General features: G+C 39.2%; 1 protein-coding gene and 1 pseudogene across 2 annotated transcripts; both read right to left on the reverse strand.

Annotated features, from left to right (window-relative positions):
- Nucleotides 1-3,538: 3,538 nt before the first annotated feature.
- On the reverse strand, nt 3,539-11,428 carry LOC140937907 (uncharacterized). Of its 2 annotated transcripts, XM_073387477.1 has the most exons (8): nt 11,247-11,428; nt 10,744-10,806; nt 9,877-10,238; nt 8,982-9,098; nt 8,607-8,708; nt 7,989-8,142; nt 5,836-6,187; nt 3,539-4,637 (listed from the first exon to the last, which is right to left on the reverse strand). In XM_073387477.1, exons 2-8 carry the CDS (start codon nt 10,793-10,795, stop codon nt 4,319-4,321), a joined length of 1,458 nt encoding a protein of 485 aa, XP_073243578.1. In that variant the 5' UTR covers nt 10,796-10,806; nt 11,247-11,428; the 3' UTR covers nt 3,539-4,318. The 2 variants fall into 2 exon arrangements, with proteins under 2 accessions (XP_073243578.1, XP_073243582.1); XM_073387481.1 differs by lacking the exon at nt 10,744-10,806 and having other exon boundaries at nt 11,247-11,425.
- Nucleotides 11,429-13,243: 1,815 nt separating this feature from the next.
- On the reverse strand, nt 13,244-15,179 carry LOC140929091 (uncharacterized; annotated as a pseudogene).
- Nucleotides 15,180-16,912: the final 1,733 nt, after the last annotated feature.

The raw sequence follows: 16,912 nt of genomic DNA on the forward strand, positions 1-16,912 counted from the left end.
AGACAATAAAGACAGTATATAGATATCTTGTACATGTTTACCTCACATTAGCCGTCTTTACCTAACTCGTCCCCAGTCGCACAAAATTTTCGAAAGCACCAGATGAATTGCCTTCATGATAACCATGACCAGCAGAAAAGAATTGCGAGATATAAAAGAAATATTTTACTCTGCAATTAGTGATTCAACTTCCTTCATTATAGGAGACAATTAGACCCCGGCGATTTATATTTGTGACAAAAGCGCTCTTAAAAAGGTCAATACGTCATGAAAATGGATTCACTCTCGTCAGGCTTTGTCCTTGCGCACACAGAAAAACGATAATAAGAATTGGCTTACTTACTAAGTTTCACGGAATTGAAAGAAGGAGAAAAAGAACCCGGCGACATTTATTAAGTGCTCTGATAAGAGGTCAGCAGATCAGTACAAAATATCAGCTGAAGCTCGAAATATTTGGTGGATTGACGTGTTGCTCATGCAAGGGCGCGGGCTAAAAAGAGTCGCTTTTTAGGCAAGAGTGAATTACAGGAAATTACTCATTTTTTTGTAATGAGGTTCCTAATCAGGGTTAAAGGTAGACAGCGTTTCATCCTAATCCAGCTAAATCAGATTATTTTTTAGATCACTCTAAGAATACATTGAGACAATAAAGACAGTATAGTACCTTTCTATATCTCACATATCACTGTAAAAGCTGACCGGTTACAAATTAAAGTCAGTTTCAAATTAAAGAAATTGTGTAGGTACACAAATGAGGTGCACAAAAGAAACACACAAAAGACTGACTCCTCACTTCCGTTGACAAGGTAAATCTGTTTAGATGATTCAAAAGGTGACATTTGGAGCGGTAGCTCTTTTTAAGAGTGTATCGTTCAAAGCTTGGCTTAAAGTTATTAAAACCAATATCTTAATTTCCCCAATGACATTGCTCAAAAGTTGTGGACATTTTTTTACACTATTAAATCAGCTCTAGTTTTCTGAGAGAAAATGTTCATGCACCATAGTTGAACGAGTCAACGCTTAAGAGGAAAGAAAACCAGTCTCATATTAGAAAATATACCAATAACTGCGACAAACCAGGGATTGGGAGGCTTAATTAAGTACTTATAGACTTCCACTTGATCGTTATTTACTGCATACAAAGTTAAAAACAACCCTGGACAGTACATAGTCCACACTGTTCGTAGCTTGTTGGTCCCTCTGGGCGTGTAAGTCCAAATCTCGAAGAATGATGCAGCAATTACAGGAAGAATATGAACAATAAAATATCCAATGTCTTGAAATTCCACATGGCCGTTCTCTTGTGACAGACAGACTATGCAAATTATCCACGAAAGGGAATTAATCATAGGAAAGAAAATGTCGTTGATAAATCTGCAAATCCCGTCCATGAACGCCACGTAACTTAGCAGAAATAAGCAATAGAATACCAACTGAAATAACACGAACCAAGAGCAAAGATAATTTATGTTGGCGAATTGCGACTGATACATAAACTTCCAAAGTACACAAAGTAACGTAGCAATGTAAAGACTGTTCCAGATTATGAAAACGCATTCGCCAATACTTTCTAGGCTGGCTTTTACATGTGACTGCTTTCTGTTTCCTTTAAGTTCATGTGTTGATGGTTGTTTGAAAAATCTTGATATTTTTGAACATAATATAGCACAGGCGATGTATAATGTGTTTAAGCAAACCAGCTCTGATGCTTCTAGCATGCTGAACTCTCCAAGAGTATTTGCATTGCTTATAATATATATGTATATCTTAACGACCAGGATGTTATGCAATATCTTCATCTTCAACTGTGATGCATGGTTACATGTCTGCATCTATGACTTTCAGAGTCACTAGAACGGCAAGACGTGTAAGAATTAGGCCACTGTACATTATACTTTTGTTTCCCTATAAAAAGGTTCCACCTTAATGCTCCATTTTTCTCACTAAAATGTTCGAAAACGCTTATCATAGACAGGCCTATTTAATAACCTTTATAATCAAGTAATTACATCGTTCAAACACTTACATTGTAGTTATCTACGTTTGTTTGTTGTTTTTTTAATTTCCTCGCACAATTAGCTTATTTTTTCAGATTGAAATAAATTCCACAGATTTTGGAACTTTATTGCAACTTACGAGGATGTGCGTCACATCGAAACATGACTTATAAATTTAAAACAAGCGTGATCGCTTAAAAAATCGCGATTTTTTTTGCCGCTTTGTGGCCCGTTTAGTCTCTTCTTTATAGTTATTGTGGGATAGGGCTGGGCTTTTTGGTTTTTGGTGGAATATTCTCTACCAAATATTCTCGGCTGACACTCTCGGGAAAACAGCAACAAACGAGCGAAATGGACAAGAGAGTAGTGTGCTCATCATACAGTTCAAGCAGAAAACCCACCTAAACATTCATGGCGTACACCCCCGGGAAACGGCAAGAAACGCTCGAACTGGAAATGGGAGGAAGTGTTTGTGCGCTCATCATCAGAAGGCATTAGTCTTAAATCCCACCGGAACATCACCACCCAAACATTCATAGCGTATACACCCGGGCAAACGTCAACAATTTATTAGAAAATTGTTTGGATTTCATTGAAGAAAATGTATGGAGAGTATCTTTTCCCGCTGGAAAAATATTTTTGCCATTTTCATTATTTAGCTCTGATGAATATGTATCTTTTGGTTTGTCGACTCGACTTAGGGAAGTATGAGCTCCAATGTCGACTCCAATTGCTTTGTTTGACAGCAACTTATGTCTTTAAGCAGGTAAAAAAAGAATCGCTGCATTTTTATCTTTGTAGTTTTTTTCTCAAAAGTGACACCCACTAATTCGGTCCTTTCCTTTTTCGACACTGGCTCACGAAAAAGCATCATAGGTAATCTGTGGGTATTATTAAAGCTAACTTGTAGCCTTAACCAGTGTGGCCGGGGTTCGAGTCCCTTCGTAGGACGCCATAGGTGGGTTTCTTTTTTTGTTGGTTTTCGTCTCTGCTTCGAGAGGTTTTTACTGGGTACCTCGGTTCTCCCCTCTCCTCAAAACCAACATTCCAAATTCCAACTCGTTGTGGACAGTGTCTCCAGTTGGGTGGGGCTCTTAGAGGGAGATTGTGTATCAGTACTTGGAACTTTAAAGTGTCACCTTCGTTAGCTTTTTTTCTCAGTCTGTGGTTTTAAGTTGTAAGACTAACAAGACAGATCGGAATGTTAAGCCTTCATGAGTCAAGAACTGTTCGATTTATAACTTGAGACGTTTATTCCTAGTTTCGCAAATGGCCTATTGCCACTTAAGTGGCTTGGCCAATCCGGCCTTAGATCTACACATTCAGTTCCTTAGTTCTCCTAACCAGCTTAGCCTCAAAAGGAAATGAGAGACGCCTGTTTCTCTCGGGTCGTTCCATAACTGCAAGTTTTTCCTACCACGCGCAGTGGAAACCGGCAGCTACGAAAGGCTAAAAAGAACGTCCAAATTGCTCTAAGATGACCTCCCCTTGTGATGAGGATGAATTTCTATGGGTTCAAACTTAGAAGAACAACAATAACATTGACTAATAAAAACTTTATTTCAAGCACTCTTAACTACAAGATCCTTACACGACTGAAGAGTTAAACGGCAGTCAATTTAAAATCTACATGCATTTAGTTTTGATAAACTGTTCGGACAGCTAATATTACTATTAAAGTTGCCCTTTTAAAAGATGATGCGAAGATTAGCATGTATACGACTTAAATCATCACTGTTTGGAAGAAACACCTTGCAGCTGTTTGACCCTCCGAACTCTATCTCCAGCACTGTCCTCCTTATGGGCAAGACTAATCTGTGGAACTGTAGACGGAGGAACCGCCGAACCTACGGAACCGGCGGAACATAAAGAAATGTTTTTATTACAACTGCCTTTGGCTAACGTGATAAAATAATATGAGAGGATAGTCTTACCGGCTCCATATATTTCCTACAATACTGATGAAGATAATTTGTTAAACAAACGAAGATTCTTGATTTGCCGGTTATTCCCTTCATTCTGATGAACTTAATGTTTGATCAAGAAGTAATTTAGTAAGATAAAAACTCTTAATTTAATAAGACAGAAACTCTTAAGGGCGGGGTCAAAGTTTTTCTAAGTTGAATGCAAGTAAACAAAGCAGCACAGTATTAGACGGTTCCAGAGTATAAAAAAGTAACAAGTCAAATACATGCTGATATTGACACCATCGGCAGCTATCTGTACATGTGCTGCGTATCACGCTTTACAATTTCTTTGACTTTTTTCCTTTACCTATCATGTTAATCTATGAATTATTACCGTTTTACTCGACTTGATAGTTAGTAATAAACTGATCCGGAACCAAAGAAAGCACACGCCTTAAAAAAAATACATTTCCAATAGACTATAATTCTTGGACACGAACACCATTTACATCCGCAAACAAACCGAAACCAAGGAAAACAGAACCTTGCGGGATACCAACAAGACAAAAGGTAGTAAAATGTCCAGAAGACTTGCCGGGCGTGAGATCTACAACTCCTAGATGAACACGAGTAGATTTGATTGTAGGCCCTCCATACAAATGGACTATCACACTTGCAGCGATTCCCGATTGGCTGGCACCACCAAGGACCCCTATCGTGATTGACGAGACACCTAATAATAAAAAACAAAGTCATAAATAGAAGTATTATAAATAACGTATACATGTCACGACTGTCGAAAATCACCTGCATTTAATTCGTAAATAAGATTTTCACAGCGTGTGAAATAGGACGTTGGAACCAGGTGATATAAGGATTTTAAAAGTTGTTCACAGCCATCTTACGATCTATTTGAAACAAGCTTTTAGTTCACTTGGGATAACGTAACTCAACCTTGGTTTGCTTCAGGCATGGGAAAAATCTAGCCGACCAAGTCTTGGCAATTTTATTTAACGATTACATAAGTCGCCATTCAGCAAATGCAAATGCTAATGTCCATACACATCGACATAATTTCGTTATCTGTCTGCTCAAGAGTCTCTACTGTTTACGAAAAGTGTAAATTACTTTATACATAGATTTTTTGAAGAAATTAAATGGGTTTGCTCTGAGTGTGACGAATTGAAATTGTTCTTAAATGTTTCCCAACTTCTTCTGAAAGGGGGCGTTCTTTCCGTCCTGGAACTCACTACCCAAGCGAGACACGAGTCTATACGAGGTGTGTTCGCTCGTCAATTTTTGAATCTCGAACCTTGCGACATTGTTGCAATTCATCTTTGAAAGGAGGCAGAAACTGCGTTAAATAATACTCGCCAGAATTTTCAATAAAAAAAATGGATCGGGAAAATAATCACAAGCAAGGAAAAACAAGTAAAGTAAATAAGGTAAAGACTATTTCTTGAAAATTCTAGCGAGTATCTATATTCTTGAACTTTTACCTGAATTCCCTTACAAATCTTTTATGTTCAAGGCCATTTTAAGGATTACTTAATATGAAACCACATGTATTAATGATTAAACTCTCATACTGAGCTTGGACCGCCTGTGTTATAAGGATAATTATATGTAAATCACTTTAATTTATAACATTTCTCTAATAAATATCAAAACCTGTAGCTTGCGAATACGACCGTTTCTCCTCGCTCCCTACCGCTAGGGACGTTTCGCGGAGGATACATGTACGTCTGCGATTCGGCCCCCAAAATTCCACACTGTTAGCGTAAATCAATGTTTACATAATAAATCTAGTCGTCAATTGCATTTGTTTGAGTTCATGTTACTGGTCACTATATTTCGCCCCCTTTTACAACAGGCCAGACAGTCCAAATCTCGTCTTATAATGTGACATTAATTGTTACCAGATATTGTACCTGTCATGCTCCATACATGCTTCATCCAAGCCATCCTGGGGCGGGAGACAGTCACGACAAGCGCGGTTTACATAGCTTTTCGTTTGGTCACAAAACCACCGACAGTGTGGTTTTGGGTTGTCTTCATAACCACCCTGGTAAGGCCCGCACCAGTTTCCGTACCACCAGTCCAAACCACCGTTTCGCCACCCAATCCCGCGTCGACGACGTTTAACGACTGACGAAGGCTGCTGAATCAGACTGGCATTGCTCAAGGAAATACTATCATTTGTTTTATGCGTAAAGTTGGTAGACAGTTCTCGGATATTCTTCTCTATTATCGATGACTCAGGGGATGATTGGCTTTCTGTGACTAAAGATAATGAAGGTTAGTAGAATTCTACTAACATGCCATCGCACGCAAACCCGCATTCTGATCGCTGATTAACATGCTATATCTTTCAGCTCATAGACAGCGTGTAAATCGGGCCAATGGAAAGGGTGAAAATAATCCTAGTGGCTATACTTGGATAACTGGGTGCTTACCATTTACACAAATCATCCGGTTGAATGTCTCTTTTGTAAACATTCAGCAATTGAATTTGACTTTGTGGGAGAAGGACCCGCTTCAAAGAGTATCTAAATAAGCTGAAGAGACTCAAAAGAGTAGAGAAATTGGATTGGCTCAAACGGCAGCCCTCATTTTCTGTTCTTTCCAAACGGCGGAATGGAACAATTTTTGATCCTCCAATCACAATGTCCGGTTTCCTCATGTAAATGGTCAGTTTCCCTTCATGTAAACCATTCAAATTTTTAAGTTGTTTTCTTCTTGGCTGCGGTTCTTTACATAAAGATGCGTTTTTATCTCTTTGCAGGACACCGCTCTGCAGCTGCAAAACTATTGCTTTTAACCTTTTTAATGGATAACTTGGTTACGGAGGAGGCAATTTTCTCACGGTTTCTTTCAGCCAGATCATGAAGACCTTAACAAAAGCGGCATTTACGTTTACGTACACGTCTGCTAAGTATAGATGTGTACATGTAAATTTGTTTACTTAGTTTGTATCCCGCTCCGTTCTTCCAGTTTTTCTACCAAGCTGAAACTTTTAGCAGACTTTTAAAACCCCAGTTTTCTCTTTTTGTAAAACTCTATTGTCTTTTTATATTTGGAAATTTTGGAGCAAACAGTATTTCGAAAATTTCTTTCTGTTTTTTTTTTCTTTTTTGTACATGTCTTCAAAATAAATTTTAGTTTAGAGTTATCGGTTTCTTTGCTGTCTAGCCCGATAAAATTGATAAAAAGGCGCCAAAAAGTACTCCTTATTTACTCTTTGCCAGACGTAGAAAAAAGAAAGTGCTAGCAAGGTTTATTAAATTGGTTAGAAGGCTCACTCTCAGCTATTTGGTGATAAAAAACTCGAGTTCGTCTTTGGATTGTTCATAATTAGTTAATTGCGAATACTATGACGCCTCCCTGGGGGGTACTCAACAAAGGCTCTGCCCCGAGGTAAGAACTAGGCGAAATAATAGCTAAAAACATGGCAAGAACAGCAAGAAGACAACTCGAAGGGCGACGCCTGCTATTTGGAGAATATTTGCGTAGCTGAACAACCCTAAACGTGCACTATCGAAGATGAACGTAACATTGATGGACGGTAAGCATGTTTTAGCTAATTTTTTTGAATGAATAATAAAACAACTATTGAATTCGGCTTTCGTATCATATGAAGAATTATGGAGATCTCAGAGTGTGTTATCCGCCTCGGCCGATAACACCCTCCTCGATCTCCATAATTCTTCATAAGATACTCATCCTCATTCATTAATTGTTAATTAAATCACAAAATCTGGATATTTTCTCGCCTTTTTCACAGCCATAAAATCTTTCTGTTTGCTCTTTTACGTCCTTTCACAGACCAAATGATAGATTTCCCTTTCCTCTCATTTACTTTAGCTACTGAAATCCCTATCCTTTCCAAGCCCGAAAAAGGTACCTCTTTCGGAAGGGTCCTCCGCGTATAAGCAATTATAGGGAGTACCCCTCGGGGAATATGCAGTGAAAGATGTAATTTTGTGTCCTTTTTAGGCATCAGTCAATGATACTGTCGCAGATCTAAGGAGAAAATAAACGACAGTGTTCTGAAGCAAAGAAGTAAAAAAGTATTAATATTTACACAGCTTTGAATCATTGGATTGGTAAAAAGCCTCTTCGATTGTATCATTTTCTTCAATGTATTTGTAGCAGTTTAGCTGCTTGTAGTCTGTGAAGTTCATCTCATGTTCCTTGGAGCGCATATGGATTGTCCCATTTGGAAGATGCAAATAAACCTAGCAAGCGAACACGAGAGTATGATCTAGAGTTAACAGAAAAGCTAAATTAAAAAAAAAAGTTCATTCTAGATAAGAAAATGATGATCAATATACTAGTTCTTTCTTCCTATTAATAAATTATTTTGTTTCTTCCTTTTGTGTATATTCATTTATTCATTTCACAGCCCCGGCCCATGTCGACGTTTGCAAAATGTTCGATTCATAAAAGCCACCTTTGAGTTGAAAACAAAACTCCCAGGATCAAATGATCGATTTCACTCGGGATCAAGCGTTCAAGAGTTGAAAAGAAACGTGACAGATATTAAGAAAGTAATAAACAGTTCAAAGAGTCGCTCGTCTGCCATGTTCACAAAATTACTAAAAACGAGAAGAAAAACAAACAAAACAAAAAAAGCAGCAACAAAAGAGAAATACTCAGCCTAGAGTTTTAATTTTGATCTCTCGTGTTAACAGTTACTGACCTCGTATATCTTTCCGTGAAGTCCTTTTGCACGGTAAACGTCCACTTCAGTATCATTATCAACTTGGAAAATAACGTGGGTCAAATTCCCTTCGATATTTTCCTTTATTAAAAAGAACCGAAAGAAGGAAAATGTTAATTAAATTTCTCTGCTTATACAAACTGTAGTGAACGGAAAAGTATGCAGAAGTAAAAGAATCACGGGGAAGAAATGAGGCGTTGTCGGTGACAGCGTCTTCTTCACAGTTTGTTACTAAAACATAGATCTTGAATAACCTCAATACTGTTCCTAAGCATTTTTGTTGTTGCATTGACTTGGGCGCTGGTTGGATTATGCTTCCGTTAAAAGCATACACTCGACTTGTTCACTGCTTACCGACTTCAGAGTTGCATGTTTCAGTAAATGTCTTGGAATCATATCTCCTTCAAGAGCTGTGTAAATGCACTTCGTGGTGGAATTTCCATGCTCTGGAACGATGAAGTACTTTTTTTTCTGGGAGGTAAAGGAAAACGAAAATTCGATAAACATTTCATTATAACCGGTAGATATGTTTGTTTATGCCCCCAAATTATTGATGACAAATCAATACTATTTATGCTTCTATTAAAAGATCAAAGTTGGTAAAACAGCTAGGGGTAGCTTTTGTGTACATGTACTTAATTTGAAACAGCACCGTGTCGTGAACCTAGTTAAATAGTTATTTAGTTTTTCCAAAGAAACCGCGATGCTGCTGAGAATTTTTTATCAACATTTTAGTCTGTTTCAAGGTGAACTGGGCGCCGTGAAGAGTATCAAGAGCTAAACCCTCATCAGACAGAAATGCCGTACACCGACGATTCACTATGGCGAGAACGGCGCTGGAATAAATCTATAGTCGGTGGCCAACCTACATGTCCGATATTCGCTCGAGCAGTTAATAAGAAACAATCCTAGCTGACAGTCTCGCACTTGATTTCTGTTTACAAGGGACCCTTTTATCTGGGATATAGCATGTTGCCTGGCCTGCTGTACCAATACGTCTCCAGCAATTTACGGGGGCCTTTCTGCAAGAACTCTGACATTAAGGTAATAAAGTCAAAAAAAAGAAAGCTCTCTAGATGAACGTAAAATAAATGTCATATTAAATATTGTTTAAGTCTGCTGTTTAGGTCCACTGCAGTGGGTAGAATATCCATTGCTGTTTTAAAAATGTCAAGCAGAAATTCAGTTTTATCATGAAATATGTCTTCAACAACAAATTTGCTTTGTTTTTTAAACATGAGTACCTTACCGTGTTGTAATCCTGTATGACGATTTTGGTGGCATTGATATTGGTCCCATTTGCTGTATCATTTTCTTCAAAAGACATAAGCCGTCGTCCCGATAGTGGAAACGACGAGGGCAGATAACCCACTGAAGTAAGCTGAATTAGTTTTCTCTTATAATCGATGAGCACATGGAAAAATTCTCCTTCCCTGTCGTCAGATGAAAAGGTAGCCTCTCCTTCCATTACTTCTGGTAACTCGGGTCCAGAATCAAACACTCCTGCTGCATAAACGGACGAAATGACAACGGCTGCCAAGGCTATACCAACCACAACTGCTGCAACTCTTACCGAAGGTTTAGAGAAACACTTCTTTCCTTTGATTTCAACTGTAATAACATAGCAAATACAAAGATTAGTATTATACCTCCTCGGGTTGCAAAAGGATAATTCGGCTTATGATTCAGTTTATGGCCCGGGGACCCTTTTATGGAAATGATTATCAGGGAGGCACTTATTCAAAGGTAGTGTTTCAAACGTGGCGCCTAGCATCTTTTGTTCGGCGCTTGATTAGTTGCAAAAGGAAACGACCCGTAAGAGACATTATGACGTACAGCTTAACTGAATCGGCGTTTTATTTGGCTTTGTTTCGTTTGATTTTATTTTTCAACGAAAACGCACTGGGAAAGGGCTGCTTATTAGAAAGAGAAAGAAGTTAATCCTAAGGAATTAAAAGGAGAACGTTTTCGAATATAGGATAGATAAAATTACAACAAACCTCAATTAAAAAAAAAGCAAAACAAAAAACAAAAAACAAAAAGTACCAATTACTTAGAGTTGTAGGCACTCATTAATCGTAAAAAAAAAGATACGACTTTTTATTCTGAAAATTACCTTTTTGATCTTCACTTTCTCTCTCCGTTTTCTCTTGCACTTTGTTTTCCATTTTAACATTGGCTTCGTAAGTTTAAAGTTAAGGGTTAGTAACAATAAAGGAACAGCAAGAACATATGCAGTCTTGTTCAACCACCATCATTTAAACTCTTATAATATTTATTGTGATTGGACTTTCCCAATGTCCTATGATTAATGCCCTACTTTAATTTGCTAGAATTTCTCTCGTTAAGTAATATGCTAACCGGTTGCACTACGTGGTGAAAAAGCTGTCACTCTTTGTAATCAGTATAAAAAAGTCCCACCGAGTATAATCTCAGGAATATGAAAACATGTAAAATTCTCCTGAATTGTCCTGATTAGTTCTAATACGTCTAATATTTTCGATTATTTTCTACTTAAGAATGAACTCAAGCCTTCCGTAAAAGACTATTTGGTGCGGCGGAATTATTCAACTAGTCATACAGGTTTATACAAAGTTGAAATCAGAAGAAGCACCATACCTGTTGCTAAATGACTGCCTTTCTTAGGAGTTATTCCTTAGGGAAACTAATTCTGTGGTATAAAAGGATTCAAATATTAGAAGTGCAAGGCAACTACACGACTCTGCGCCGAACACCACTTCTTTATAATCGGAAATAATGTTCGTGTCTGCTTTTATACGCGTTGTTTATTAAAAAAGGGACAATCGTTCAACTAATCAGTGACAATTGACGTTCTGTTGGAAAAACTACAGACAATGCGGTGGATCTATTGTTGCTAATGTAAAGAAGTATTCAAAATTTCAGGAAGTTAATTAATGTTGAGGTACTTTCAGGTAATTGCTTTTGATTTTCCACAGCATTCCACGTTCCAAGGTCAGTCCTAGGATCAACAGGCCTGTCAAAGCACCGGCAGTGATTTTTACTGGTGGGACATCTATTGAGTCAAGCAGGGCTTGATGGAAAGGTAATCTCTTCGTTAGGCAAATGGATGCCTATATTGAGAATAGTTTTGGCCGCTTTTTTTTTTTTTGCAAAATCGGTCTCAAGTTTAGTCTGCGACAGTCATATTTCCTGTCAAATAATAACAAAAAAAAGGAATATGACATATCTGTACAAGTCATAAAAAAAGCTTTAATTTATGCGAACTTTAAGGGACGATACGCCAGTAAAAACCAACAACAAGAGAAAACAAACGGTAGCTATCTATTGCTGTGGACAATAAGAAACTTAATTAAATTAGCCGCTCTATTGTTGACTCTTGGTCGTAAATTATTTCTTTATCTTTTTTAAAAAAAGGGAAACAAAGGGTGAGGTATATCTTTTGTAAAAAAGTGTCTTAAAAATAGTAAAAGTTGCATACAATCAGGAATTTACCCTTTGCTTTAATATAAAGGTAAGAGCATGCGCATCTAAAATGATATCATGCGTAATCTCCCCTAGACTACTGGATCCTGACAGCGTATTGTAACTTTGCCGTGTAAATCATGAACATGTAATGTAAACTTAATAAATTGTCTACCCTTTAAATTTAAACAACAAGAGGTTTTCAGTTAAATTTTTGTGGATTTTGTGCTCAGCTGTAAGTTTAAATGGGGTAGTAAATCAAACAAACTTTAAAAAGTTTACAAAACGAGGCATTTCGTGGACTTTGAGAGCAAAGAGTCCACAAGCCCTCTATATCATGATCTATTTTAAGGCTTTATGTAATCGTGTACGACACAATCCTCAGCGACTTTCGGTAAACAGGCGGTAAGCGAGATTGGTCTCAGACCTTTTTTCAAATACTCAACGTTCTTTTTCTTGGGTAGAGGGGATACATCTGTGTACTTCCAGATGGTAGGAAGGCGCTATTCTCGTAACGACGCATTAATTATACTACGTACAGGGTAAGCAAGAAGTTCGGAATACTGCCGCAGTAGCCAATTGGGAACTTCATCTGGTCCACAACTCCACACGCCTGAGACGGATTTAATTTTGCTAAGAGTCTCGCAATGCGCAACTCTGAAAGCACCGGGAGGTGAGCTGAGCGTTCTTTCAGGGGGATTTGGGCCAGTGGGCGGGGCAGGCAATATTCTTCCATTGGTTCTAGGAACGCCTCATCGATAGCGTTCGCCAGTCCTGTGGAGATAGCTCTTCGGCACCCTCAGCAGGAATATGGTTTCACAATGCCTCAGAATGCGCGTGTGCACCGGACAAACGTATAACTCCTCTCCACCATGCCTTCGGGTTTTCTTCTTTCATACTTTGTACCTTAGTTTCATAGAGGACAGCTTTACATGATTTTCGCTCACGGTTGACTGTGTTACGGTAGAATTTAAACTGAGCTGACTTAATACCGTGTTCGTTAAAGGCCTTTTAAGTATAAGCGATTTCAGGTGCTAGGTCATCCACGGGAAGTCAGATGTGTTCACACGCATCTTCTTAACGGGCATGAGAAGATCGAGCCTTATGCGTAGTACTTTGTAGAACACATTCAACATATCTTCACAGCAGTCAAGAGAGGAAAACAGTGGAGGTCAGTCTATAGCACTCAGATGCCTCCTCAACTCTGCCTTGCGACTTGCACGCGAGTCGCGCTCGAGCATGAACTTTGTGGAGTTTTGACCACTTTCTCTCACTCTAGCTTCTGCCTTTAATGTGTTGTGATCTGAGAGGCCTAAGGGCGGGAATGAATGCGGCTCGTCGTAATATTGGTACAAGTTCGTAAGAACTATATCGAGTATGGCATTCTTCCTAGTAGGCTTTTTAACAATCTATTTGAGACGAAAATGTTTCTCGAGTGAATTGATGCAAAGGCAATTAAAATTACCAACTACAATGAGTGCACAATTAGCGTATCGCGATTCAGTAAGCGAGAGGGATTGAAATAAGTGACCTCGCATTGAATCGTTTTCCTCTTTAGTCCAGTGAGGATGGTAAACAACTGCCACGATAAGGGTCGAAAAACCTCTCAGGAGGCGCTTTGGTCGCAAATTAGCCTGCATACAGCATGTAGCAGGCGTTAAAGGGGGGGGGGGGGGTGGGGAGTGAGGGAGGGTAAGAAAGAAAAGAAGGAGGTAGGAAAAAAAAGGAAAGGGGATTGGAGAGAGAAGGAAGGGAACGCCTGCTATAAGAACCCCGTTTTGTTCACCTCTGCAGACGCTGGCGTCCGCAAATTCTGATTGGTTAATCAGACAATACAACAAGCTTGTTCAGCAAACCAAACTGGAGATTTCAATTAGCCTGCGTCGTGTTGTCAAACATTTTGCGAACGATGATTTCTCCGTTAGGATTCAATACCGGTGCCTTAAGCTGGGTGCTTGGCTTTCCCGTAATATCTTCTATATTACAATAATTCAACAAAATATCGGCCTCTTGTCTGACGAGTGTAAGCGTTACTTGCTCAGGCGTCTGTGTATGAAATGTTAATTTCAATACCAGCAATTCCGAATTCTGCGTCCTACGAGTCACTCACTGTCGAGCTTTCTGCAAACAAGATCTTTCTAGAATTAACCTGGACTTTTTTTTTTCAGCTGTTCACCGTCAGATTCGCGTCGTTTCTTTCCTACATCGCTCCTTTGTGGCCTGATAGTGGTGGGAAGCTGCCTTTTCCTCGATCTTCCACAGCCTCTTAATGTAAATCTTCCTCAACATTAGTGTTGCTTACAGCTTTCTCGATGAAACTGTACAGTTCAGCTGCGTTTATAATTTTGCGACCATAAGGTCTGCAGACCCGTTCTGACAAGTTTTCGTTTCTGGTTAATCTCAGCCTAAAAGAGCAGCAACAATGAGCTAAAATCAACCCCGCACCACCTCTTCCCGACGACGGCGAAAATAAATTTTCAAATGAGGCTCGTCCTCCCCCAGAAGTAAAGTTGACTCCACAAAATCTACAACTACTGTTTTTTTTTTAACGTTTATATTGGGTTTCCGTCCCCTTTTACAAATTTATGTGGGAGTCGCGGCGGCGACATTCTGTTGCGAAGATTTTCTCATGCTCTACAGCTACGAAACCGCCTTTGGCGATACACTCCCGCGTGAAGTTAGTCATGCATAAAAGCGCACGCCTAATTCTGATTGGTCGTTGAAGTGACAGCTGGGATAATTGAAATAAGGGGCGAAATGCAAAAGACGCGGCTTTTGTAGCAGGCGTTTCCCTTCTTCTCTTTCTTACCCTCCCCCCTTAACGCCTGCTACGCAGGCTAGTCGCAAACGCACCCATAGGCTTTCATGATCTTTACAGCACCTTAACTCCTTAAGCTTTTTAAATCTAAAGTAATCGTCCTTGATATGAAGACAAACGCCGCCGTGTGCATTGGATGCCCGGTCCCTCCGTACAATGGAAAAGCCAGGAATATCCACAGCAGTGTCTTCCACAGCAGATTTTAGCCACGTTTCCGTTACGAAAGCGAGGCTAACTTTATTCCTATCGATGAATTCCTGCACTTCGGTGATCTTGGGTGCAAGAGACATTGCATCAACAACTATAATTTTCGGCGCATGATAACTCGAGTTATGTAGCGATCCTGAGTCTCGCGAGAAGTCCCACATAGTGTTTTGCAGAGAATCCGCCATGGGTGAATGACGCTTCATAATAGCATTGTTGATGAAACTGCAGGACGAGGTGTCAGACTAAATATATTTAATGTTCCAGGCAAAGAAAAATGCAAATGCTGTTCAACTCCGCCATTAATGGCCGTATTTGTCGGAACCGAAGGTTTGTAAGATAGGATTTGACTCGATTGAAGGCTCAAGGTTGACAAAGTCACACCAGAAAGACTTTGTTTCTGCCGTCCTGCTCACATCCGCGACGTGTAAGCGTCGTCCTTGATATTCCATGGTCAACTAGATAGATAGATAGATAGATAGATAGATAGATAGATAGATAGATAGATAGATAGATAGATAGATAGATAATCTTTATTTATCCACGGTACAAAATTCGTCAGCTTTAAAAATTCGGTTTTAGTCATATTTAGAGCAAGTTTGTTTGCTCTCAGCCAATTGTGAACATTTTCTAAATCTTGATTTAGATGCAACTGAATATTGTCTGCATTATCACCTGCGTATGTAAGGTGGGTGTCATCAGCGTACATCCTCGGCTCACAATTTGAAAGACAGTTTGGAAGATCGTTGATGTATAACAGAAATAGTAATGGACCTAAAATCGTCCCCTGGGGAACACCACAACTTAATAAACAGCTTTGAGCGAGCGATCCATTGATGGAGCACATTTGAGTACGATTCTCTAAATATGACTTAAACCATTGGTGCGCGTTACCATATATGCCGTAATTGCTTAATTTTGATAAAAGGATCTCATGGTCAACTGTGTCGAAGGCCTTTTTGAGATCTAAGAAAACAACGGCGTTGATTTTACCGCGGTCAATATTGTACGCCCAAGTGTCCGTGGCCTCAAGGAGAGCCGTGACAGTTGAGTGAATAGCGCGAAAGCCTGATTGATATTTACAGATTATATTGTGCTCTTCTAGGTAGGCATATAATTGATCATAGACGATTCTTTCAAAGACCTTGGCCATAACTGAGATCACCGAAATTGGACGATAATTATTTAAGTCGTCCCGATCGCCTTGTTTAAACAGTGGGGTGACCTTTGCGCATTTCCAGTCATCCGGAAATATGCCTTGACTTATTGACTGGTTAAAAATATCACGGATAGGAATGCAAATGAGATCTGCACATTCCCGAATGAGCCTAGCAGATATCTTGTCAAGGCCAGCTGCCTTTGACCTATTTAGACGATTCAAAAGTGAGAGAACTTTATTTGTAATGGTCGGATAGAGCTGAAACCGTTTATCTATGCCAGTGAGGTACTTTTGATAACCATCACTACTACAACGCCAAAGACCCGTGGACAAACGCCTCGGTGAAGTTGATGACAAAATACCAGTAAGGAACGAACATGTTTAAATCCTTGCCATTCAAGCGATATACAGACGTATAATATTAGTGAAACGGTTTCATAGGGTCGAATAGAAGGTTAAAAAGGGTAAAAAATTAGAGAGCTAAAATGGCACGTGTGCTGCCTGTTAGGCGCTCGCAACACATTTTCAATACATTCAGCCAGAAAGACGTACTTTTTACTGTGTTTGGGTTTTTGTAATATTTTAACTGTTCTATTGTTGTTTTGCATGCAAAATCAAATCGTTGTTTGCTGAAAACGACGGCCATTATCCCGCATGTCT

Source organism: Porites lutea, chromosome 1 (assembly GCF_958299795.1).
Source record: "Porites lutea chromosome 1, jaPorLute2.1, whole genome shotgun sequence".
Classification (NCBI taxonomy): domain Eukaryota; kingdom Metazoa; phylum Cnidaria; class Anthozoa; order Scleractinia; family Poritidae; genus Porites; species Porites lutea.

Bases quoted from the DNA above. Each gene is read 5' to 3' on its own strand.
- LOC140937907 (XM_073387477.1), bottom strand. From the start codon at position 10,795: ATGGAAAACAAAGTGCAAGAGAAAACGGAGAGAGAAAGTGAAGATCAA. The intron at 8,143-8,606 runs GTCAGTAACTGT...TTCGCTTGCTAG, and splicing joins TTCACGGAAAGATATACGAG to GTTTATTTGCATCTTCCAAA. The intron at 6,188-7,988 runs GTAAATATTAAT...CATTATCTTTAG, and splicing joins ATCCAATGATTCAAAGCTGT to TCACAGAAAGCCAATCATCC.